Source organism: Eleutherodactylus coqui, chromosome 1, assembly GCF_035609145.1.
Source record: "Eleutherodactylus coqui strain aEleCoq1 chromosome 1, aEleCoq1.hap1, whole genome shotgun sequence".
NCBI lineage: Eukaryota > Metazoa > Chordata > Amphibia > Anura > Eleutherodactylidae > Eleutherodactylus > Eleutherodactylus coqui.
The window spans coordinates 388,077,212-388,099,560 of NC_089837.1; the positions used below are offsets into that span (position 1 = coordinate 388,077,212).

Consider the following 22,349-nt stretch of genomic DNA (forward strand, 5'->3'; position numbering starts at 1 on the left):
GCACACTGTGTGTTAGTATGCATAATTAATGTAAGACACACATAATTAGCTATCGCCTTTAAAAAATTCAACTTTATGCAATCATACAAATATACATGTTCTGCCCTGTTTTTGCCCCACATGTAAAGAATTTAGTGCTGACCTAATTACATTTCAGAGATTGCCAGACTAATGCCTGAATGGTGTTAGAAACTAACAATTAATACAGGGTTCACGCTGCGTTTTATTGTGCGCCTTGGCTTTCCACCACAGGGTTTTTTCTAAATTGCCAAAAACGGCCTGCAGCTAGAACCCCGATAGAAACCACGGGCTATTATTAGTCAAAAGGAGACTAAGTATTCCTTATTTTTACTGGACTGAGTACTATAGTGACAATTACTATAAACAAGGTCAGAAGAAAAACAAAGTTTGCATCTTCAGTTTCCATTTGACTAATTAAAGTTTATTGCTCTGTTAGAGAACAGTTTGTGGAGATTCAGAGGGACACATAGGCAGTAAGATTGGGAGCACGCTGAGAGGCAGTGTGAACACAGCCTAACCTGGTCATGTATTCAGAACAGTTACGTCACGTACATGTTAACGTACCACAAAAAAAGAGGGATGGAGTAATGTAGTAGACTATGCTATTTCAACCCTCAGACTACTGTTAGGCCGGCTGCACACGGCCGTGACGGGCTCCGCCGCGAAATTCCGCGGCGGAGCACGTCACGGCGCCCCCCAGGAGACCCCATACTTACCTGCGGATCCGGCGTCCTCGCTCCCGCATGACGCTTCCCCGCCCGCCGCGTCACGTGACACGGACGGCCGCCTCACGTGACGTGGCGGCGGGGAAGCGTTTTCACGCTATCTTCCGCTGTGCTACAGCGGAAGATAGCGTGAATGGACAGCTTCCATTGACTGCAATGGAAGCCGTCCGCGCATACACCCGCGGCAAATAGAGCATGCCGCGGGTGAGGACGGGAGATTTCACGGTGCGGAATCCCGCACCGTGAGCCCTGGGCTATTAGGTTCAATAGAACCTAATAGCTGCGGCCAACGCAGCGGACTTTCGCCGTGTGAAGGAGGCCTTAAAAAGAGAAACCTGTTTAACACACACCATCATAGTCTATGGGGGACGGATGCCACTATACAGCATCTGTCACACACCTCTGTTGAATGGATATCTTACGGAGCTCCAGTGATGTCACTGCCCATATGCAGACAGTTAGCAAAGGAGCCCCGTGGCAGACCGCACAGCAGGCTCACACAGCCGTAAGCATACCCTTAGTGCCAGCTACATTCCTGAAAATTAATGAGAAATCAACTCAATTGCAAACAAAGGGCTTCATGCAATTTGTAACATGCTAGCACTTTAGGGAGACCCCTTATAATGTGTGATGTGTCCGTACACGAGGACTTACCTCTCTCTCCTGCATTAACCTCTGCCCTTCAGCTGCATACAAGCAATTTGTTGCCTCCAAAAACCTTCCTTCAAAACAATCTTTGTACACCTATACAAAATAAGTGAGAAATTAAGAATAAAATTGGAACCAATACACAAATGGCTTCTGCAACAAGGTACATTTATCCTTGCTTCACTAGTTTCAGGTGGGTGGACCCCGTTAACATTCTAAATATGCATCAATAAAAGCTATTTTATCAATAAAGCTCTGTTCGCATTTGGGTCCTTGTTTATAACATTGCCTAAATCGGCCCCAGTAGCTTAGATGCAGCACTATTTTACTGTCAAATATGACAATCAACAAAAGGAGGCGAAAAAAATGGATTTTTTGTTATTTATCGTAAAATTCTTTTCTCGAATGTTCAGTGGGGAACATAGTGAAGAATTCAGATACAGCCCCTGCCACTAAGCAAAGGAAGTGTTGACTCCTTGTACCAGCCTAAAACCCTGCTGTAGTCACTTAGCTAAATTCAGGTTTGTGCAGAAGCAGTAGGAGAGCCGATCCAGAAACTTGCATGATTTGTTCCATCTGGCTAACTACACCAGGTCATCCTAGCAAGTGTGGAATTGCACACCGCCACGAATGTTGCTACCAGGAGCCCCAGCATCCGCATGCCCTGGCGAATGCAGACAGGAGTTCATAACCATAGGGGGTATACAGGTTACTGGGGAAGTCCGAGCTGATCTCTGGGAAGTTGTATCTTTGCCTGGACAGTGTTGAAGAACAGGCTGCGAAAAGTGAGCCGACATGATGGGTCCAGGTTGAGCTTCAGACGATTGATGATCCACCCAAAGCACCTGAGAGCATCCAGCGATATCTTGAAGCTCTCCTCATTGGCTATAAAGGATGGAGCGTTCATCAGTAGCTCATTCAGATTAGGGATCGCCATGATCTCCCTGGAATGAAATATTGCTACAACAACTGATAGGACCTCGGGAAGCTATTGCTAGGCTGATTAGCAAGGTGATAAATTGGAAATGATTCGACAGGACTGCAAACCGAAGAAAGTGCTGGTGGGACGGGCGAATCAAGCTGTGGAGATAGACATCAAAGATGCTTATCAACGATAGACATTCCCCCTGATCCATAAAAAACAACCACTACTCTGATGGATTCCATATGAAAATGATGTACTTTAACGTAGCGATTCAGCATTTTCAGGTCTTGGACAGGGTAAAGCGATCCGTCCTTTTTAGGAACAAACAGGTTGGAATACAATCATTCATTCAAAATGAGCAAAGACGATGAAGCACTGGTCAAATAAATCTGGAATGGCTCAAAAGGTACTGGGAGAGTCTGGCCGGATGGAACGGTGGGGAAGAGGAGGAAAAAGTGCTCTGTGGGTGTAGAACAAAAATCTATTGCGTATGCTGAAGAGACGATCTCACACACCGAGAAATCATGGATGTGAGCAAACCACACATGCCTCAGCAGGAGACAGCCCCCCACTCTGCATGATTGGGATGGGAACCGCCCTTAATGCAGACGAAGACTTGGTTGCTTGCAGATGGGGATTGCAGGAAGGCCGTGGTTTGAAAGATAGACGTTTTCTTTTGCAATCCTGAGGAGATTGATGCGACTCCAAAGGCAATGTGTTGCAGTGACAAAAGAAACGAAAAGTAGGACTCCTTAGCAGTGTACTTACAAGTGGACCTATATTGCAGAAGATGAGAACTTGTTTCATCCGTCACTTCAGAAATAATTTTGTCTAGGCGATTGAAGAAGATGCAAGTTCCAGTAATAAAAAGTCCAGTTAGAGACATTTAGGAGGTGAAGTCTGTGGACCAGCACCTCAGCCACAAGATGCAGTGAATTACAACAGAAAGGAGGAATGAGCTACAAGCCTGGCAGCATCCAAGGAGGCCTCACAGAAAAACCTGCCTGCCTGGGAGAACTGAAGAGCAGCTCAGCTAACTCCTCCTGGGTGGCACCGGATAGGATGCCTCGGCATAGTTGGTTCGCCCATTCGGAGGTGCCCCTACAAACCCAGGGTGAGGCAAAGAGGGCCGAGGGCTGACCTGGTTGCCTCAAAAGGGGACTTGGCGAAAGACTACTTCCATTTACAATGCTGGTCCTTAAAAGATGATGAATTTGTCAGGGGAAAATGATGCATCTTTTTTTATATTGAACAGTCTATGGGAAAACACTTGAGGAGAAAAAAAATAAATAAATCACACCTAGACACTGCTGCATTTTGAGAAATACAGAAAAGAGCCATGGACCCCCCCCCCCAAAAAAAAAAAATGAAAGAAAAAAAAAACCCAAATCAAAATAAAAACAAAACTGCAATTTTCCAAAAAGTGCCATGTAACAATGAAAAGAGTTGTATCTTATGTGTTTAAGTTGCACTGCTTTTGACTTACAAACACTACACAAAATACTGCCTATCCTTTTACGGATGTGGTTACAAGCATACCTGGCATTATAACATTTTAAAGAAGCCCATTGACACACGGATTCCTGTATTTAGAACATTTACTTGTAAGTCAGAGAGCATGCTGAGCAAACTTCTCAACAAACTTCGGTCCACCGCCTCTCCCGAGCGCTCTTTGTCAATTAGAAGGAGGATGCCATCTATTGTTTTTGTCTGAACCAACTTGTCACTTATAACATGACAACGGAATAACTCCAAGCCCATATCCCTACATGGAGAGAAGGAACAAAAGCAGGCATATGATTAGCTTTCAGATGCATACTCCAACAAGAAATAATGTACAGTAGCTAATGATCACATGATCAAGTATGTGCAAGTATGAAGTAGGAATCTGAAAACCATGAAATCGCTCAAATCGTCTGCAGCACATAATTGAATTATCTTCAGAATAAACAAAAAAAAAAAAAGTTTCTTTATGCTCCTGTAGCTGCCGTATTACAAGACTAGCAGAAAGCCCGTAATATCTATCTATCTATCAGCCCTCACTCACTGACTGACTACTAATTCTCTAATTTCCGGATGTCGTACAAACATGAAATTTGGGATGATCATTCTTTAGGTCCCACATAGGAAAAGAAAGGGGATCAGAACTTGAAAATTCAATGCCAAGTGCAAAAGTATTGGCACCCCTGTGTAATGTACCAAATCTAATTCTCTAACTTCCCGATGTTGTACAAACATGAAATTTGGGATGATCATTCTTTAGGTCCTAAATAGGAAAAGTTAAGGGGGCACAATTCGATTATTCAATGCTAAATGCAAAAGTATTGGCACCCCTATGTAATGTAACTTCCCGGTGTTGTACAAGAGTGAAATTTGGGATGACCATTCTTTAGGTCCTAAATAGGAAAACTAAAGAAGTCACAACTCGAAAATTCAATGCTAAATGCAAACGTATTGGCGCCTCTGTGTAATGTTCCAAACCTGATTCTCTAACTTCCCGATGTTGTACAAACATGAAATTTGGCACAAGCATTCTTTCGGTCTTAAATAGAAAAAGTAAAGGGGTCACAACTCAATTATTCAATGCTAAATGCAAAAGTATTGGCACCCCTATGTAATGTTACTTCCCTGTGTTGTACAAACATGAAATTTGGCACGACCATTGCTTAGGTCTTAAAAAGGAAAAGTAAAGGGGTCACAACTTGATTATTCAATGGTAAATGCAAAAGTATTGGCACTCCTATGTAAATGTACCTACTCTAATTCTCTAACTTCCCGATGTCATGCAAACATGAAATTTGGCATGACCATTCTTCAGGTCCTAAATAGGAAAATCAAAGGGGTCACAACTCTATTATTCAATGCTAATTGCAGAAGTATGTGCACTCCTATGTAATGTTACTTCTGAGTGTTGTACAAGCGTGAAATTTGGCGCAAGCATTCTATAGGTCCTAAATGAGGAGAGTGGGAGGGGTGGCACATTCTGCAGTGGGACATCTGTATATGCAGCCTGAGAAGAATCTAATGCTCCTCTATGTGTATACAGATTTTATTTCTCGGTTACTAAAGTAGCCTTGACTTCATCAATTTTTTTGTGCAAACAACTCGTAAACACCTGTATCAAATTAACTCGGGCAAAGCCAGGTATATCAGCTAATATTAATATATAATATCTCCATGCTTAGGAGCCACTTGCTGCAGTCTCATTCTCTCTGCTTGTGCACCTCTGTGCTCCCCTTTGCTATCATATATTTAATGATGTCCCATAATTTCACAGGACTTAAAGGGGTATGCGGGCGATTCAAAGTGAAAGCTTCATAAGACGATAACATGTAATTTTGCAGTATAATATTAGAACTTGTCTTAGACAAAGCTGCAGAGATATGGCTTTACGTGTTCTCCCCTCCCTACTTAGTTCACTATTGGTATCCACTGGTTACGACTTGTAAGCTCTGCTGTATTATTGGTCAGGCTGCTCAGTGCCTTCACATTCTGTAATGACGACACAGTTTGTACAGCCGTTAATGTGTGCTCATCAGTAACTGGCAATAGGGAATTGTGGGAGATGTAGTTTTACACTCCTCGGCCATTTTAAATAATGTGGAAATCTGAAGTTGACTGAAAAGCAACAGGCTTGTGTGTGCATTTGACTGAAAGAGGTAGTTTTGACCCGCTTGTGTGGATGTAAATGATGTAAGTCATGAAGTTTGTTGTACAGGGTGGGCCATGGAGAACTCGCCCGGCACCACACGCTTATGAAAGCTGAAAGCTCTGCTGTGATTGGCTTTTAGACAAATTTAGGCCTACTTATTTTTACATTTTGAGCATGCTCAGAGTGCAGGACACATGCTCTGGCTGCTCACAGATACCAGGAGCATCTCTTAAGCACATTATTTAGCAGATCTTTATTATTGGGGGCACTCTGATTGTGCTGGATGTGCTGCATTCAAAAGCAGAGTTGAAAGCAGAGCATCAAGATGGGAGTGCCCAGTGCAAAACCGCTTATGCAGTTTATCCTGGAGAGATAGTTGTGCAGCACAGAAATAGATGCAGGAACTATAGGATGTACCTACCTGTCAAGTAAGTATAAGGCCAGTTCTTGGTGCGATTATTATTTATAGTGTCATCTGGCTGGTCTGTACTGAACTAGGTTAGAAGGGAGTGGGTTGAAAGAGATCCTTCTACAGGCTGTTCATGATTGCATCAAGTAAAGCTCGAGCGCTATGCACTAGGATGTCCCAGATTAAGGCTGGTTTAGATACAACGATTCTCGCTCAAAAATCACTCAAAGCCGTCTTTTGAGTGAGAATCGTTGGGTCTAACTGTACTTACATCGTGCAATTTTCGTTAACCAGTCGCTGATCGTTGTCTTTCAGCATGCTGAAAGAGAACGATGAGCCTTACTGGTAGTTCACAGCGGGATACAGCTGATACTATTGTTTCAGCTGTATCCCGCTCCCTGAACACAGCCGGGGTATGAAGAACAGAGCAGTCCAGCTGTGTTCTTCATACCCCGCACAGAGCACATAGCTATATTCCAGCTAAGCGCTCAGTGAACAGCTGGGGTATGAAGAACACAGCACTCCAGCTGTGTTCTGCATACTCCAACATGGAGGGCATAGCTGTATAACAGCTGAGCGTACCGAGCAGAGAACAGCTAGATGCAGAAGACAACCGGCCCTGCTTGTCTTCCGCATATCCCGCTCGGAGCGCTCAGCTGTATAACAGCTGTGCGCTCCGTGAACACAGCACGAGTATACAGAAGACAGCGCTCCAGCTGTCTTCTGTATACCCCGCTCGGACCGCACAGTGATCACTCAAAACTGTTAAACTGCCATTTGAGCTATCACCTTGCCATGTAAATGCACACGTTTATCACTCAAAAGAAGTTTTTTGAGCGAGAATCGCTGTGTCTAAACCAGACATTACTCCGGGACTAATCCAACAATGTGAAGATGAATATACCTTTTTATAAGAGTGTGGTGTCGGACTACTTTTCCATGGCCCACCCTGCACGTGCTAGCGTGTAACGTTACATAATGTATACATGAGGGCAAAGTGGTTTAATAAACTGTCACGTCAGGTTAGGCCTCATGCCCACAGCCGTGTCGGGCTCCGCAAGCAGAATACCGCAGCTGAGTCCATCACGGCGCCCTCCCAAAGACCCCATACTCCCCTCCGGATCCCCTGCGTAGCTCCCGCATGACACTGCTGGCACGCATGCACCGCACAGCGCATGATGCACCGGCAGTGTCACATGACGCGGCCGGCGGTGGGTGGGGCACATATTCAGACTATACTTCCGCTGTGCTATGTAGATTTAAACAGTTAATTTATGCCAGTTTAGTAGTGTATAAAAGTCACACATTTGGTGCATGCCACATCTGCATCAAAATATAAGACTTTTGGGAGTCTTATGCTGACCCTGAATAAAAAAAGGCAGGGCTTAGCATTATGGGACATAAAAACTCGTGTCTAATCACATTTACTGGAATGTGCACAGGAGGCTTGCATAAATTCTAGCTGAAATGTATGCCAGATCGTAGTTTGCCACACATGGCAAGTATGCCACATAACGAGTTGGAAAGCAAACGGTTATCTAGTTTCTTTCATGCATTGTAAATTAACTGGCTTAAATACGGATTCTGACACCATCAGGTAATCATATTTTTGAAACTTTGGCACCGTCTGATAACAGGTAGGTCTGGTGCACAGAGTACGTTGTCAGGACACTTACCATATAGAAGGAAGCATAGAGTTTTGCAAGACGTAGGTTCGGTCCAAAAATAAGAAAATGCTTCGAATCATTATCTAAATAATTGAAAACAGACATTTTTAGCTACTTTAATATACAGAATGTCTACATACAACGGACGTTCTGAGAAACTAACAATAAGGTGCATATATTTCTAGCCACGAATCAGAGGTACTCAATAGGTGAACAGGGGTCCAAATGCTGACCTCGGCTGCCAGCTGTTTGGACCAGGAGAAGGAGCTGCTGCCCCACACGGACTCCTTTCATGGTCCTCCTTTCAGGACGTGATGCTGTAGCGTAGCTCCTCCCCGGACTCTCGGTGATCTTGAGAACAAGAGCCGAGGTAAGTGAGGAGCGAAGCTATACTGTGGCACACAGCAGGAGACCGTGCAGAGCTCATCTACATGTATGTACTGGTGAAAGGAGGGGGAGGAAGGATTTTACATGGGACTATATGTTGGATGCGGCAGAAGAGGATAAGAGATGTGTTTTACATGGGACTGTATATTAGATCTTCTGAAAAGTGAGGAGAGATGTTTTACATGGAACTCTATGTTGTAGTGGTATGTTGAGGGGTTGAAGGTAGGGGGGGAAGAGTTGAGGGTTTATTTTTAACATGGAGGGGACTGTAAGAGGAGATAGTGGAAGGGAGAGTGATGTTTGCATGGGACTGTATGTTGGGGTTGAAGGGAGGAGACTGATTTTTCTTTGAATGGGACTGAATGATGGAAGAGATAAAGGGAGGGAGATTTTTTATTTTTACATGGAACTGGATGATGGAGGAGTTCGTGGGCGGTGGGCACTTTAACAAAGGGGCCACAGTGGATCATTATAACTAAGAAGGGCCACAGTGGGTCAGCATAGGTAAGAGAGGCGATGGGGTCAGCATAGGTAAGAGGCCACAGAGGGGCACTATTTACTATGGGGGAGTTACTGAGCGGGGCATTGTTGGTAGAGGCAGGATGGGAAGAGTGTGCAGAAATGAGTGGTGTGGGCCCAGCTCGAGAAGTAAAACCAAATCGGGTGTAACCAGAGAAGATGGCAGCTGTGATCACTGGAGGTAACTGCACTGTAATCACTATCACTGTGTAGAACTAGTATCCTGGCTCATAAGCATTCAAAAAGCTGTACGGACTCCAAAATGGTATAAATAAAAACATCAAATCATTCTGCAAAGATAAGCCCTCACACAGCTCTGTTGATGAGACAATAATACATATATGGGTCTTAGAATATGGCAAGGTAGGTGTTCTAATGCACAGAAGTACACTTCACTGAGAATAATTAGTATCTGATGTACATCCCGCTCTATTAGCTGCTTCACTGCTAAAAATCTGGGATTAAAACATAACTTTTATTTATACCTATTCTAAAAATACAGTATGCAGAAAGTGAATCCGTTCTCACACAAGATGCTAAATATACATGGGTGTACTATTATAGATCGCTCTTACGCTATCAGTCTATATCTCCCTTAGTCCTCCCCAGGAACACAAGACTAGGATCGTAGTATCTAGATGCTCCAACAAGCACAAGTAGTTCTCCAGAGATCACCTTACGTCACCATATGTGATTCTATCTGCTATGCAGAGACATCTGAGGTTACTCTGTATTCAACAAGTATTGTCATCCTTTTCCTCAAACTGTATAGTATCTCTATAGCATCATATATAGCACTGGTAGCATCCACGAGGCGCCCCTTCGGACACCAACATGATCTACACAAGGCTGGCTGCACACGGGCACAATTACTACTTGCTACCCGCATGTGACAGTCATGTGGCATGCAGCAAGTGCGCAATGACATTGCATACTTGCTGCGTGCAGCTGATTGCCATGTGCTACCTTGGTGTGTATGCGCACGTAATACGCGCTAAGATAGAACATGCTGTGATCTTTATTGCACGTGTATTTTGCGCAGTGTGTGTGATAGGCAGGACAGGTGCCTGTGACAGATTGGTATAGCATATTCTACGCGCCCAACCTACGCACAGAATACGCTGTAACAATTTGGTTGTGTGAAGGAGCATTAAGGCGGGACTCAAACGAGCGAATGGACAGCGTATCGGCCGGGGGAAAAGATTGGGAATGCAGGGAATGATATCAGAAAGTAGTCCGATCCCCTGGAAACAGGCAACCTCTGACGGCCGCCCAGGTGACATTCTCTTGTGCTGTCTTGTTTGATTGCCTTCAGAACAGGATACTGCTCTCTAGGCTTGGCTGGTTTTATATGAATTTTTTTGGAAGTAGTATAAACCACTTTCTAAAAACCCACTTATTCTTGTGGAGGAAGAGCCCAGAAGAACAAGCGGAGGTTGCAAACAGCAGTCTGGATGGTTGTGTTGCTCCCCAGACTGTCCTGCATTGTCTGCCAACAATTCCTGCTTTTTTACACCATTTGTTATCTGCTCTCCTATCAATGTGAAAGCAAACCGCATCCATATGCAATGTTAATTGCTTGTCTGCTTTTAAGAAAATGGACAAGGATGACAAAGGAGGACCAAAGGATAAATGGCAGCCAGCCAGGAGCAATACCAAATATATATAGTTTTTTTTTGCTTTAGTACCATTAACCCTTTCCAATCCATTGTCTGATGTCTTCCTACAGTCCGATTGAAGCTTGCACAGCTCCAATGTCAAAGGACGTCCGACAGGGTATTCTTATCGTCTATTGCCAGCCACTCTGCTGTCGGAGCCTCTCTGGTGCACACACACTGGCTTTAGCCAGCAGATGGCACCGTTGTAGAACAGCAAAAAGAGAAAGCCGTTTAGGAAACCCCGAATCCAAAATTGGATTGGAAAGGGTTAAAAATTTTAAAGTTAAAAAAATTAAAAATAAATAAGACTTGCCATATTCTGAAACCAATAAGGTAATTATTTTTTTTTTGTCAATGCAAGTGTGTGAGGGCTTGTTCTTGCTGAGTTGAGCAGTAGTTTTTACTGGTACAATTATGGGGTACATCCAACATTTTGATCACTTTTTATTTCAATTTCTTTATAAAACACAGGTTGCCCCAAAAAAACATGCGGCCACTGACAGGGCACTGAGCGAGGAATTGTTTACTTGTTGCAGTCGCTTGGTTTTTAGTTCACCGAAGAACCAAGTGACTATCATTTATTAACGACTGCCTGCTTGCAGTGAATGAATGTGAACAGCTGGAAGAGATCTCCACCATTCTCTGAATGACTACTGCTCTTGTGCGAAATCACAGGACCGACAGTCACCCCGATTAAAAGTACCTGAATTTGGGGAAGGAAAAAAGAAACATGGACCCAATGGATTATAGAAGCTCTGCTAAACTTTTATGGATGACACAGATGACAACCTTGTTGACGGTTTCCGACGATACCCAGAATTGCGAATTCAGCTCTCCACTGTAACATTGGCTAACTAGTATAAGATAATGCAATGCAGGTACAAAATTAGCATATATATATATGGATAGCTATATAAACTGTAATCTGGTGTGGACATAACCTTAGGACGTGATATACTTACCATTTGTCTACAGTGATCTTTCCAACACAAGTTCACCTTTTTTAAAAACAGGAAGCTATCGAGAGATTCTGTACACAATCCACAGGTTAAGGAAATGTAATGACAAGATCTGGGACTTCGGAAAGTAAGGCCGCCTGCAGACGGGCGGGTCGGATCCGGCGGCGAGAATTCTCGCTGCGGGACCCGACCCGAGCGCCTGCAGGGAGGAGAGCGTACTCACCCGCGCCCGGCGGCCCCGGCTCTTTCATGTGCCGGCTGACGGGCAGCTGGCGCATGCGCACACCGGAGCCGGCGGCTGGGTGAGTGACGTTTCTGTGCGAGGCTCTGCGAGCCCCGCACAGAAATAGGACATGCCTCGGCTTGTTTGCCGCGCAACATTTCGCGCGGCCAAACCGCGGCCGTCTGCATAGGAGTGCGTATTGTAATGCACTCCTATGCAGGCTTTTAGTGGCGGAAATCCCGCAGGATTTCCGCCCATGTGCAGGTGGCCTTAGGGCCCGCTTACACAGAACAATTATTCAGTTTATGGCTGGATCGGGAGTAACTGAACGATAATTGTTCAGTGTAAACACTGCCAGCGACTGAATGATAATATGTTCACTCTTCGTTAGTTGTTCAGTTTATGTGGGCATAAAAAACCTGAATACCAAATACGAGCGACTGCCTGTTTACTCTGAATAGAATGGGGCGGCCGAAAGAGATCACCAGTGCGTTCCACCTCCATTCAGGGAGCGATGATTGCTGCAACCAATGTCAGGCACTTAAAGGGAGTCTGTCAGCTAGAACACGCTGTCCAACCTGCAGGCACGATGCTCTAGAGCTGGAGGAGCTGAGCAGATTGTATATAGTTTTATGGGGAACGAGTCTGTAGAACTTGTACTTTATTCATTTATATCAGTGACTGACAGCTGTATATGACTGTACAGATAGGGGTAGCTGTCAATCACCGATAGCTCCGCCCATTGGACTGTTCAGCTTAGAATCAGCAGGGATATAAATGAATAAAATACAAGTTATACTGAATGTTTCCCCATTAAACTATATACAATCTGCTCAACTCCTTCTGCTCTATAACATCATGCCTCTAGTTTAGACAGCACATTCAAGCTGTCAGATTGCCTTTAAAGGGGTATTCCGGAGACTAGGCAAAAATATTCAAAGGTTTCCATAATATTTCCATTATTTCAAAGGTCCAGCATCAAACTGAACTCTAGTACCAGTCTTTGCTGACCTATGCCGACGCTGCTTTCCATCCAGATTTCCACATCGTTAGGTAAAATAGGTGTCGGGTGTTCAAAAACTACATCTCCCACAATGCTCCATTGCCAGTTAGTGATGAGAGCCCATTCACAACTGTACAAACTGTGCCATCACTACAGAATGTTAACCCTTTCCAATCCACTGTCTGACGTCTAAAGACATTCTAATTGAAGCCTGTACAGCTCCGATGTCGGAAGACGTCCAGCAGGGTATTCTTACTGTATATTACTGGCCGCTCTGTTGTCGGGGGCTCTCCAGCATGTCCCATACCGCAGTACTGGCTCTAGCCAGCAGATGGCGCCATTGTATAATGGCAGAAAGAGAAAGCCCCCTAGAAAACCTTGAATCTAAAATTGGATTTCAAAGGGTTAAGGCATCAAGCAGCCTGACCAGTAAAACAGCCGAGTGTACAGGTCGTAAACAATGGAGAGATAAGCGGGAAAGGGGGCAATCATCTAAAGCAATATCTATTCAGTTTTGTAAAACAAGTTATAACATTATATTGCAGAATTACATGCCAGTGCCTTATGAAGCATATAGCTTTCAGTTTGAATCACCAGAATACCCCTTTAAGCGCTGAACAGTCATCCCATGTAAAAGGGCCCTGAGCAATAGAATACATAAATAACATAGAAACAGACCAATGCATGTTGATGGCAAAACGCTTACAGCAATTCTATCTGTGGATGTCAAACCTGACAATATATTGAAATGTACATGCAATAAAGAGGTAAAGGATATTCTCTGAACAGGTAGATCTGGGACTTCATATGCTCCTCACACACTTGGCGGAGTTGTTTATATAGTGTATGTGAAACCTTATAGGAACATAGGTTCTCCACAGCCTGGAAGAGAAAATACATCAATAGTTACAGTTCCTGAGAGGACCGACACATACATATACGCTGTTATGGACTGATAACAGAAGTATTTAACTACAACTGGCACTTCCAGATTGCTAATGCCACAGAGGACAAAAGAAACATAAGAGTGCTGACAAAAGAACTTGGCGCTAGCATGCAAAACATAAGAGCCCTTTGATTTAACAAGCAGTTACTTACGATGCCAACTCTCACGACCGAAGTTTACAAGTTTGTACGTGCGACTTTGGTATGTGCAAAGACAGAGGTGGTGCCAAGTTACTGGGATATCAATGCCCTGGTACAAGATGGCATTCAGAGTCATAATGTGTTTAGGCTACACACTAAATGTGTATGCACAGCTTAGATACACTGTGAACCGCAGGAAATACTCAGGGTTCTCCTGCTGACTGGAAGCCAACAAAGTCTCTGTACTTCTTCCTACCGTATAAACCGGACACTTTATGTACCATAGCAAACAAGAAGAGATCCTCCAAGAAGGGGAGCCGAGGTGTGCTGGTCTGACTCTTTTACCAAGAAGGCACCATCTTTAAATGGGCAAAGAGAGATTTGGGAGAAATCTCAACTATTCCATTGACGGCACTGCCCATGTAACAGACCGCTGATTGAACCAGTTAGTCCATAAGGTGGCCATACACATTAGACAGAGGCAGGTTGACGGCTGAACATTTGCTGACCCAAGCATCACCTGGTGAATATTTGTTCTGCAGACAGTCATACACAAGTCCACATTGGCCACTACAGTTGTTCAAACTTGTGACATCGGGTAACAAACAAATGTTCTTTCTAAGACAAAACTTTAGTAAATGAAAGATCTTTCATCTGACAATTGGAGGAAAATGTAAAACACAGCAGCCTTCTTTCCAGAAAAGAACGGTCTGTCATTGGTTGGCTAGAAAGATTGTTCATGGTTAGATTTTACCCCACAAAATTATAGTTTTGGTTGAAATTGTCCATTTTCATCAGCTTTAGGCTGCTTTCACGCAGGCAACAAAAGCGAGTGATTTGCTCGCGATGCGACAATGCTACAAATCGCATGTATGTGAAGCCCAAACTTTCCTATGGGTTGTACGGCCGTTGTGAAGTCCCATGGCGAATTTCTGCCGTGGGAGCGGCCGCCCGGGAGCAGGAGCCGGCAGACGAATCCCTGTAGACAGCCTATCTGGCGGATAGGCTGACAACGGAGAATCGCGGCAATTTGCAGCATGCTGCGAATTGCTGGCCGCGAGCGGAGAATCGCTATGATTTTCTGCTCGTGGACACAGGGCCGTCGGTTTCCATAGCAACGCTATGGAAAACTTCAGACAGCGTGATTTGCCAGCGATTTACCGCCGGCGAAATCACACCTGTGGGCAGGAGGCCTTAAATTAGTGAGGTTTTGTCTCATGCGATGTTGTGAGAAGAAAAAAAAATAAAAATTTGCGGCATGCACTATACAGCTGCGATTTGCAATTTTTTTGTAGCCCATGTTTCCCTATGGAGTCTCCCTGTATATTGCATCTCATGAACTTGCAATTTGCATGCGACACGGTTTTAACATTGGGTCATTCCATGTCAGTTCAACCAACGCTCCCAGTCGACCATCTCAGATTTCAATGAAACTTTGCACAAAGATAGAACCTGACCCTAAACTAAGATAGCCAGAATATTAGGCTTCAAAGTGCTTTGGTTCACGAGCTACAGGTCTTAAAGGGGTTGTCCCGCGCCGAACGGGGGGGCTATTGAATAAAAAAAAAACCCATTTCACATCTTGTAGAGCAAAAAATTCTCTTCCAAATAGAGCAAAAATAAAAAAAATAAAAATGGAGTACATTCCGATTTTCGCCTCTGAAAAAAGGTAAACATTTGCATACAAATGTTTTTTGCCATTTTTGACTCATTGTATCTTAAGAGCTATGCATCCTTTTGGGTCCATAATGTGAATAATGAGAAACATTTCTATGGAGTACACATTGATAAATTCATAGCTGAGTTGGATTGCATTGATTAGGAGTTATTACTGCTTAAAATATGAGTCTTATTTTGCGCGATAGAATTTTTCAGCTACTTTGACATGCAATGGTGGCAGAATGATGATAAGAGTGGCAGTCTGAGGAGCTTAGCTGGATTCAGCACCAAAAGTTCTCCTAGTGTGTGAAGTTTCATTGCTCTAGAGTCATTGGAACTGGCTTGGCAAGGGATTGAAATGGCCACTTTTTTCAGGTTGCGCGCTGTAATCACATGACAACCCCCTAGATTAAGACATGTGGCTCGTGAACCAAAGCACTTTGAAGCCTAATATTGTGGCTATCTTAGTTTAGGGTCAGGGTCTATCTTTGTGCAAAGTTTCATTGAAATCTGAGATGGTCGACTAGGAGCATTGGTTGAACTGACATGGAATGACCCCATTGGAAAGTCCTATTGACTTTCAAAAAAAAAAATTGCGTCATTTTATCACGTGAGTTTATTGCAAGCGATCTCGATGAGGGATTATTGTAAAAAATGCGTGGGAATCATGGCAAAATCACTGTCGCCCGTGTTAAAGAGGCCTTCGTTTGATGAATATGGGCATGTTTAATTTTAACCTGGTATCTCCACATTCTCAGTTCCTGCTCTACACATACAGTCTGTCGTAGCCATCTATAACAGGAGCAGCTGCTGCATGAAGAGCCCATTTATAGTGCTCCATTGGTAACCAATGGTTATGCCATTCTACATGGGTATTCTTGTATCGGTACTGCAGATAAAAACATATATGGAAGCCTCAAAAGGGGTAGTTTGGGGCTGTACCGGGAAGGACACCTCACAAGAAAGGGGCTTGGGGAAGAGAGAAACGTCATACCTGATAAAGTTCCTCCAAGTTGTACTTTATGGAAGTGCTGCTTTCTATGGCATTTACAGCTTCCTGAAGCTTCTGCCACGTGTCCTGAGTGTAATTGTCAGGCAGCTTTGGTTTGTCTGCAAAAATACACAATATGCTGATGGTACGTGCAAAGTAGAGCGCAATGTCCGAACACAGTAATAGCTCATTGTTTGGGGTCCACCACCTTAATATTGCATTGCTACAAACAGAGAAGATACACTGCAAGCAGTACGTAACCTGCAAGCTGATGCAACACCTGAGCTTCAGCAGTAATGCTGCTTTCATGTGACCCAAGCATTGGGTTTATAAGGACATTTATTGGTCATATTTGTACCTGCCGCCTTCTGTTCCTATTTTTGGAAAGAAATGAAGTTGCATCACACACTGAAAGGACAGCTGTATGATTGCATCCTCCGAGTCGGGAGTGCAGAGTCATTTACAGCTGCTGCTTAGTTGTAACGAGTGTCAGGATAAATGGCTCTAATAACAGGTGTATGACCAGAATATACAACATATAGTAGCGTTAACCAGTTACACGGGTAACAAAGCTTTCAGAAACAATAGCTAACAGTTTGTAAAGTTTTAGACGCCCGTGATAAACTTTATGGAGTGTTAGAACACTGACCGTGGGACTGTACAGCAAAAGGGAATCGTAATTACTCCGTTCTGCAGGTAAACCTGGAAGCAAGTATTCAGTCCCCTGCTCAGAATGCCATACACAGTGCTTTTAAGGGTGCATTCACACATTGTGGAAACACTGCAGGAAATCCACAGTGGAAAAGTCTACTATCAAGCAAATCCCAATTACATGTAGAGTAAAAACAAAAAAAACAAAAAACAAAAAACAAAAAAAAACAAAAAAATGCAAATTTTCTACAATAACTGTACTGTAAGATATCATGTCCACGGACGTACCAGTAAAAACACTGCGGGTGTTACTGCAGCGTTTTACCGGTCTTTGTAAAAACAAGGTCTGCCTGCAGAGACAGCGTATGGCTGCGAGTGTACTGCGCATGACCAGGTATCACACGCATGCAGTCATGCACAGTATGACTGTTTAATAGCGGAGTTGTGTATGAATTACCGCACATATGCAAAGTATTGAGTATAAACAGCGTTTGTATATGCTGCCTATGCAAAAGTACAGGGCTCACGCTGCGTAGTATGCAGAGGAATAGAGCATGCTGCGATCTATTTCTTGTATGTCTACACGCAATGTCTATATGCACATGTAAATGGATCATTTAAAGTCCAATGACTTTCACTGACTCCATTCACCACGCATTACACAGCTGTGCATCACACGCAGTGAAAAAACGTCTGTGGACATAAGCTTTAATTCTAACAAGCGGATTTGCTGCAAATCTGATGTGGAAATGTTGCAACATTTCCACAACATATGAACGTATCTCAGTGCTGGATTCACATGGGACGGAATTGCCGCGGAATTTCCGAGCGGCAATTCCGGCCGTGGCTTCTAATCCCGGGATAAGCCAGCCATGTGGATGAGATTTTGCAAAAAAAAATGTTCTCACTGGGAGTAGTAAAGCACCATTGCTTTTTGTGATTTATTTTTATTGTGTTCAGTGTAGTATAAATACTATGTTACCTTTATTCTATGGGTAAATACGATTATTTTGATTATCTTTTAACACTTTTACATGATATAAAACTTTTTTTTCTTTACAAAAAGACTGTGTGGCGCCACGAAGGTTTTGGTTTTTTTGGGACAACTTTGAGCTATATATACGGCTTTTTAACAATTTTTTATTTCCAATTGCGGAAACAAAATGACCAGAAAACTGCTACTTTTTAAAAAAAATTTACCATGCTGGATAAATAATACAATATTTTATAATACAGATTGTTTCGGTTGTGGCAATATTAAAAAGCCTTGAGTAAGGAAAAAACATTTTTTTTTTCTGTAAAAACATTTAGAAGCCATGTATAGCATTGACTGTAGCATCTGCAGAGTTAAATGGTGTAGAGAAGTGATTAGATAAGCAAGTCCTCATCATTTCACTCCTTTTCTGGGGAAAACCCCATAAGTGGCAACCTGAGAGCAAATATGCTCTCTTAGTAATGTGGGGGTGATAACAATAACAAAAAGTCATGTCACCCCTTCCCTTGTACAGGGAGAAAGACAGGAGCATCCCAGATCTTCTCTGCTTCAGCCGGTCTTCACTCCTCCCCTCTGCACACACACTGACTGAAACTGACAGCTGTAGATTTAGCATTCCCAAATAAACTGCAAGCAACAGTAGGTCCAGTTCTGTAAGGGCTACGGACATGCTGTCATTTTAAACCCTTAAGGATGCGCCCCACACCCACATTTTCGGATTTTCCTCCCCACTTGAAAAAAAAAATCATAACTATTGTTTATCCATCAACGTAGATGTCTGAGGCCTTTTTTGGTAGGACAAGTTGTATCTTTCAATGGTACTATATAATGTACTGGAAAAGTTTTAAAAAATTCTAAGTAAAGTGAAATGGAAGAAAAACTAAATTCCGCCATCTTTGGAGGTAAGGGTTAGGGGGTCTTCTTGTTTCTATGTGTACTACGGTGTGCACACTGCAGCAAAAGTGACATGATAATTTTACTCTATGGATCAGTACAATTACTATGACAGCAAATTTATATAAAAGGTTTTTTTTTTGCCGTATGTTTGGAAAACATTAAAGTCATTTTCTGCTGCCATCACACGTTTTTTTCTTGGAGGTTGGGGGACCAAAAAAAAAGCACAATCCTGGGCGTTTTTCTTTCCCCAACGTTCACTGTGCTAAGTAAATAATGTGCTACTTTGACAGATTGGACTTTTGTGGATGCAGTGATACTAAATATGTTCTTGAGTTTTTTTTATTTAGATTTTTTATTATAAATACAGCAAAGGGTTGTTGTTTTTTTAGTTTTATTTATTCAATAATTAATAAAATTAATTTTACTTTTTAGTCCACATAGGGTACAAGAACTTGTGAGAGTTTGATCACTCATGCAAAATGATTTAATACCATAGTATTACATTATACTGCAATCTACAAGGCAGTTTTACAAGCCACGCCACAGGCATGGCTTGACAGGAAATCTCCAATGATGGCCCCGGGCTTTCCGAAGGCCCTCGGCTGCCATGGCTATCGATTGGGGCATTTAAATGGTTAACAGCTCTGATCAGCAGGAGTGCTGATTGGAGCTGTTATGGGCGGGTGTCAACAGTAAAAAAAAAAAAAAAAAGCTGGCACCCACAATGTATGGAGCGGGATTGACCCCTGATCACCCTCCATACAAACCCTGAACCTCCATGACGTAACTGTATGTCCTGGAGCATTAAGGGGTTAAAGCTTTAAAATGACACCGAAGCATGCTGGTAGCCCTGATAGAACGGGTCCAGCGAAGTTTAGATTGCAACAAGCTCTGTTTGTCCAAAACCGTAATGTCCTTTTACCTGAAGAAGAACAAAGCTGATCCTAACCTGCTGGGGGGCTATGGTGCCCTTCAGTCTACTTAGTAAAACAATATGCTGGACCTGGCTTTTGCTAATGAATTTTGGAATGAAGATATCACGCTGAACATGAACAGAGATGGGTGACTATACAATACATGGTTGCCCCAAGACTGCCTGAAGTGCAGCTCTTCTTCTTGCTCTGGTATCATCTGTGTGCCCTAACATTTCAATTAGTAGAGGTGAAGAGATTATTCGCCCTATTTGCGTTAGGTTTGCCATTGGCAGGTTGATGCCCTAGGTTTAAGACTGGTTTTTGGAAAATTAATAAGAATCATAGACAAATTGATTTTCCTACTGTATACTATATACAGCAAATCAGACAATTCAATATGCTGATCCCAATAATGTATACAGACACGTATCGGCAGATTCCCACAATAAGACACTTGACAGAAATTCAGAATCTTACCTTTAAAATTTTTAATTATCAGTTTCTTTGAAGCTGAGGGTTTGGTGGCCAGGGCAGAACTTTTAGTCAGTCCATTGGTATGTTTAACTAGTGTTGAGAAGCTTGCTTTTCTCTGAGTGTCTTCCTCCATGGCAGCGCAGTTCGGCACACCAAAAAGTAGAAGATTTCAAGTAGGTGTCCTCAGTCGAATGACTATTATTAACTCCCTATTTAGAAGTCTAGGCATATAAAAGAAACAAGACATAGATCATAACACAGTATAATAACACAGCACAAAATACATAAGGAGTAAAACTGTTGGTGACCTCGGGAAAGGTCACCAATAGCAGATCGACGGGGGTCTGCTACTCGGGACCCCCAACAATCATTTGATAAGTAGCTGCTATGGATGGCCGGAACGGTAAAAACATAGGGGCCTGGTTTGGTATGGAGCTCTCTCCCATTTAAATTATGGGAGAGACCTACAATAACAAACTAGGACACTGTGATATGGACAGCCTTTTGACATGCCTTGTGTTCCAAGTGGCTTCTCATCAACTGATCAGCATGGGTCCCTAATGGCAGATTCCTGTTGATCTGCTATTAGTGACCGATCCTGAGGATAGGTCACCAATAGTTTTACTCCTGGAAAACCCCTGTAAGTGCATTTGGTATCTGGTAATAGTGCTACAACTGTCCCTTATTCTTTGTGTGAGGGTTGAAGTTATATCATTGCCTGTGTGTGCAAACATTCCATACATATAACAGAAGCAGCAGCACAGAGCTCCCCACGCAGGCTGGTTTCAGTGCCCAGGCCATTATACGCATCACACAAAAGTGTGTAGGAAGGTTTCCTTTTTGTGTCCCCATAATTTCCCTGACTTCTAGGAAAAAACAAGCTATAAACTGGAAAAAAGGTCACACTGTGTTAACCAGGTTAATATTAAATCCTGGTCAAAGTGCAAACAGAAACTAATACGGCTGGAAGGTATTTATTACAGGGACACAATACATGGAAATGCAAGCTTGGTACCAGAACTACAACAAGTCTTCCCTAAAATACCCTTTACAACATGTGGGGAATAGCTTACCTCCTTGCTCTGGTCATCGGTGCTTACACTTCGGATGAATCTGCACTGACATATGAGAAATCCGTTCCCCTGTCACCCACATTACACAAAATTAGGAAAAAGTCCCAAAGCAAGAAGAAAATTATCATTCCCATAGAAAGCCTTAGGGGTGATTTTTTACTCTACCGAGCTCCCCACCAATCCCAAGAATAGAGGACCCGTGTCTCCCTCTTCTTGGCACTGTGGAGTTGCTGCACCCACCCACAGTGATGTCAGGTTAAATGGAACGATGGCCACGCATAGGCGGCCGTAGCACCATTTATTTCAACAGGGCTGAGAGAAACAGCCGAGTGCTTGAGCTCAGCTACCTCCGGCATGTCCATTGAAAATGACTAGAGCGGCACTGCACACACATGGCCATCAGTCCATTCAATGTCCCCCCGCACTATGGGGGTGCAGCAGGCTCACAGTGAGGAGGATGGGGAAATAGTACCCCAGTCTTCCGGATCGATGGCGGTTTCAGCGGCGAAACCCTAAACAATCAAACTTTTATCACCTATGGATAGATAACACAAGTTAATTCTATGTAGATCGCGGCATGGGAAGGGTTCACAGAGGGAGCACGCTCCCTCTGTGACGTCAGCGGGCTCTCGCGATATAATCCAGTTTGCAATGGTAATCGGACGCCACCTATAGGCGTCCTGTAGTACCACTGCCTATAATCGCTGTAATAAGCGATAAGGCATTGCAGGAGAGAAGTCCTGCAATGCCTTATCAAAGCGATCATCGTTGGTATGGTGTAAATGGTATTGAAAAAAAAAAAAACGATTAAAAT

At 43.3% G+C, this 22,349-nt stretch overlaps 1 protein-coding gene across 2 annotated transcripts in view; it reads right to left on the minus strand.

Moving 5' to 3' along the window:
• CUL4A (cullin 4A) overlaps positions 1-22,349 on the minus strand; it is a 65,157-nt gene that overhangs the window by 39,152 nt on the left and 3,656 nt on the right. Inside the window, exons 1-8 of one of the 2 annotated variants that reach the window (XM_066579679.1) lie at positions 21,536-21,555; positions 20,466-20,683; positions 16,536-16,651; positions 13,574-13,678; positions 11,574-11,642; positions 8,057-8,130; positions 3,922-4,084; positions 1,401-1,490 (exon numbers count right to left, since the gene is read on the minus strand). In XM_066579679.1, the coding sequence (XP_066435776.1) occupies positions 1,401-1,490; positions 3,922-4,084; positions 8,057-8,130; positions 11,574-11,642; positions 13,574-13,678; positions 16,536-16,651; positions 20,466-20,595 (747 nt within the window). In that variant the 5' untranslated portion in view covers positions 20,596-20,683; positions 21,536-21,555. Of the gene's footprint in view, positions 1-1,400; positions 1,491-3,921; positions 4,085-8,056; positions 8,131-11,573; positions 11,643-13,573; positions 13,679-16,535; positions 16,652-20,465; positions 20,684-21,535; positions 21,556-22,349 lie in introns of those variants that run through there. The other variant, XM_066579678.1, reaches the window with a different exon arrangement.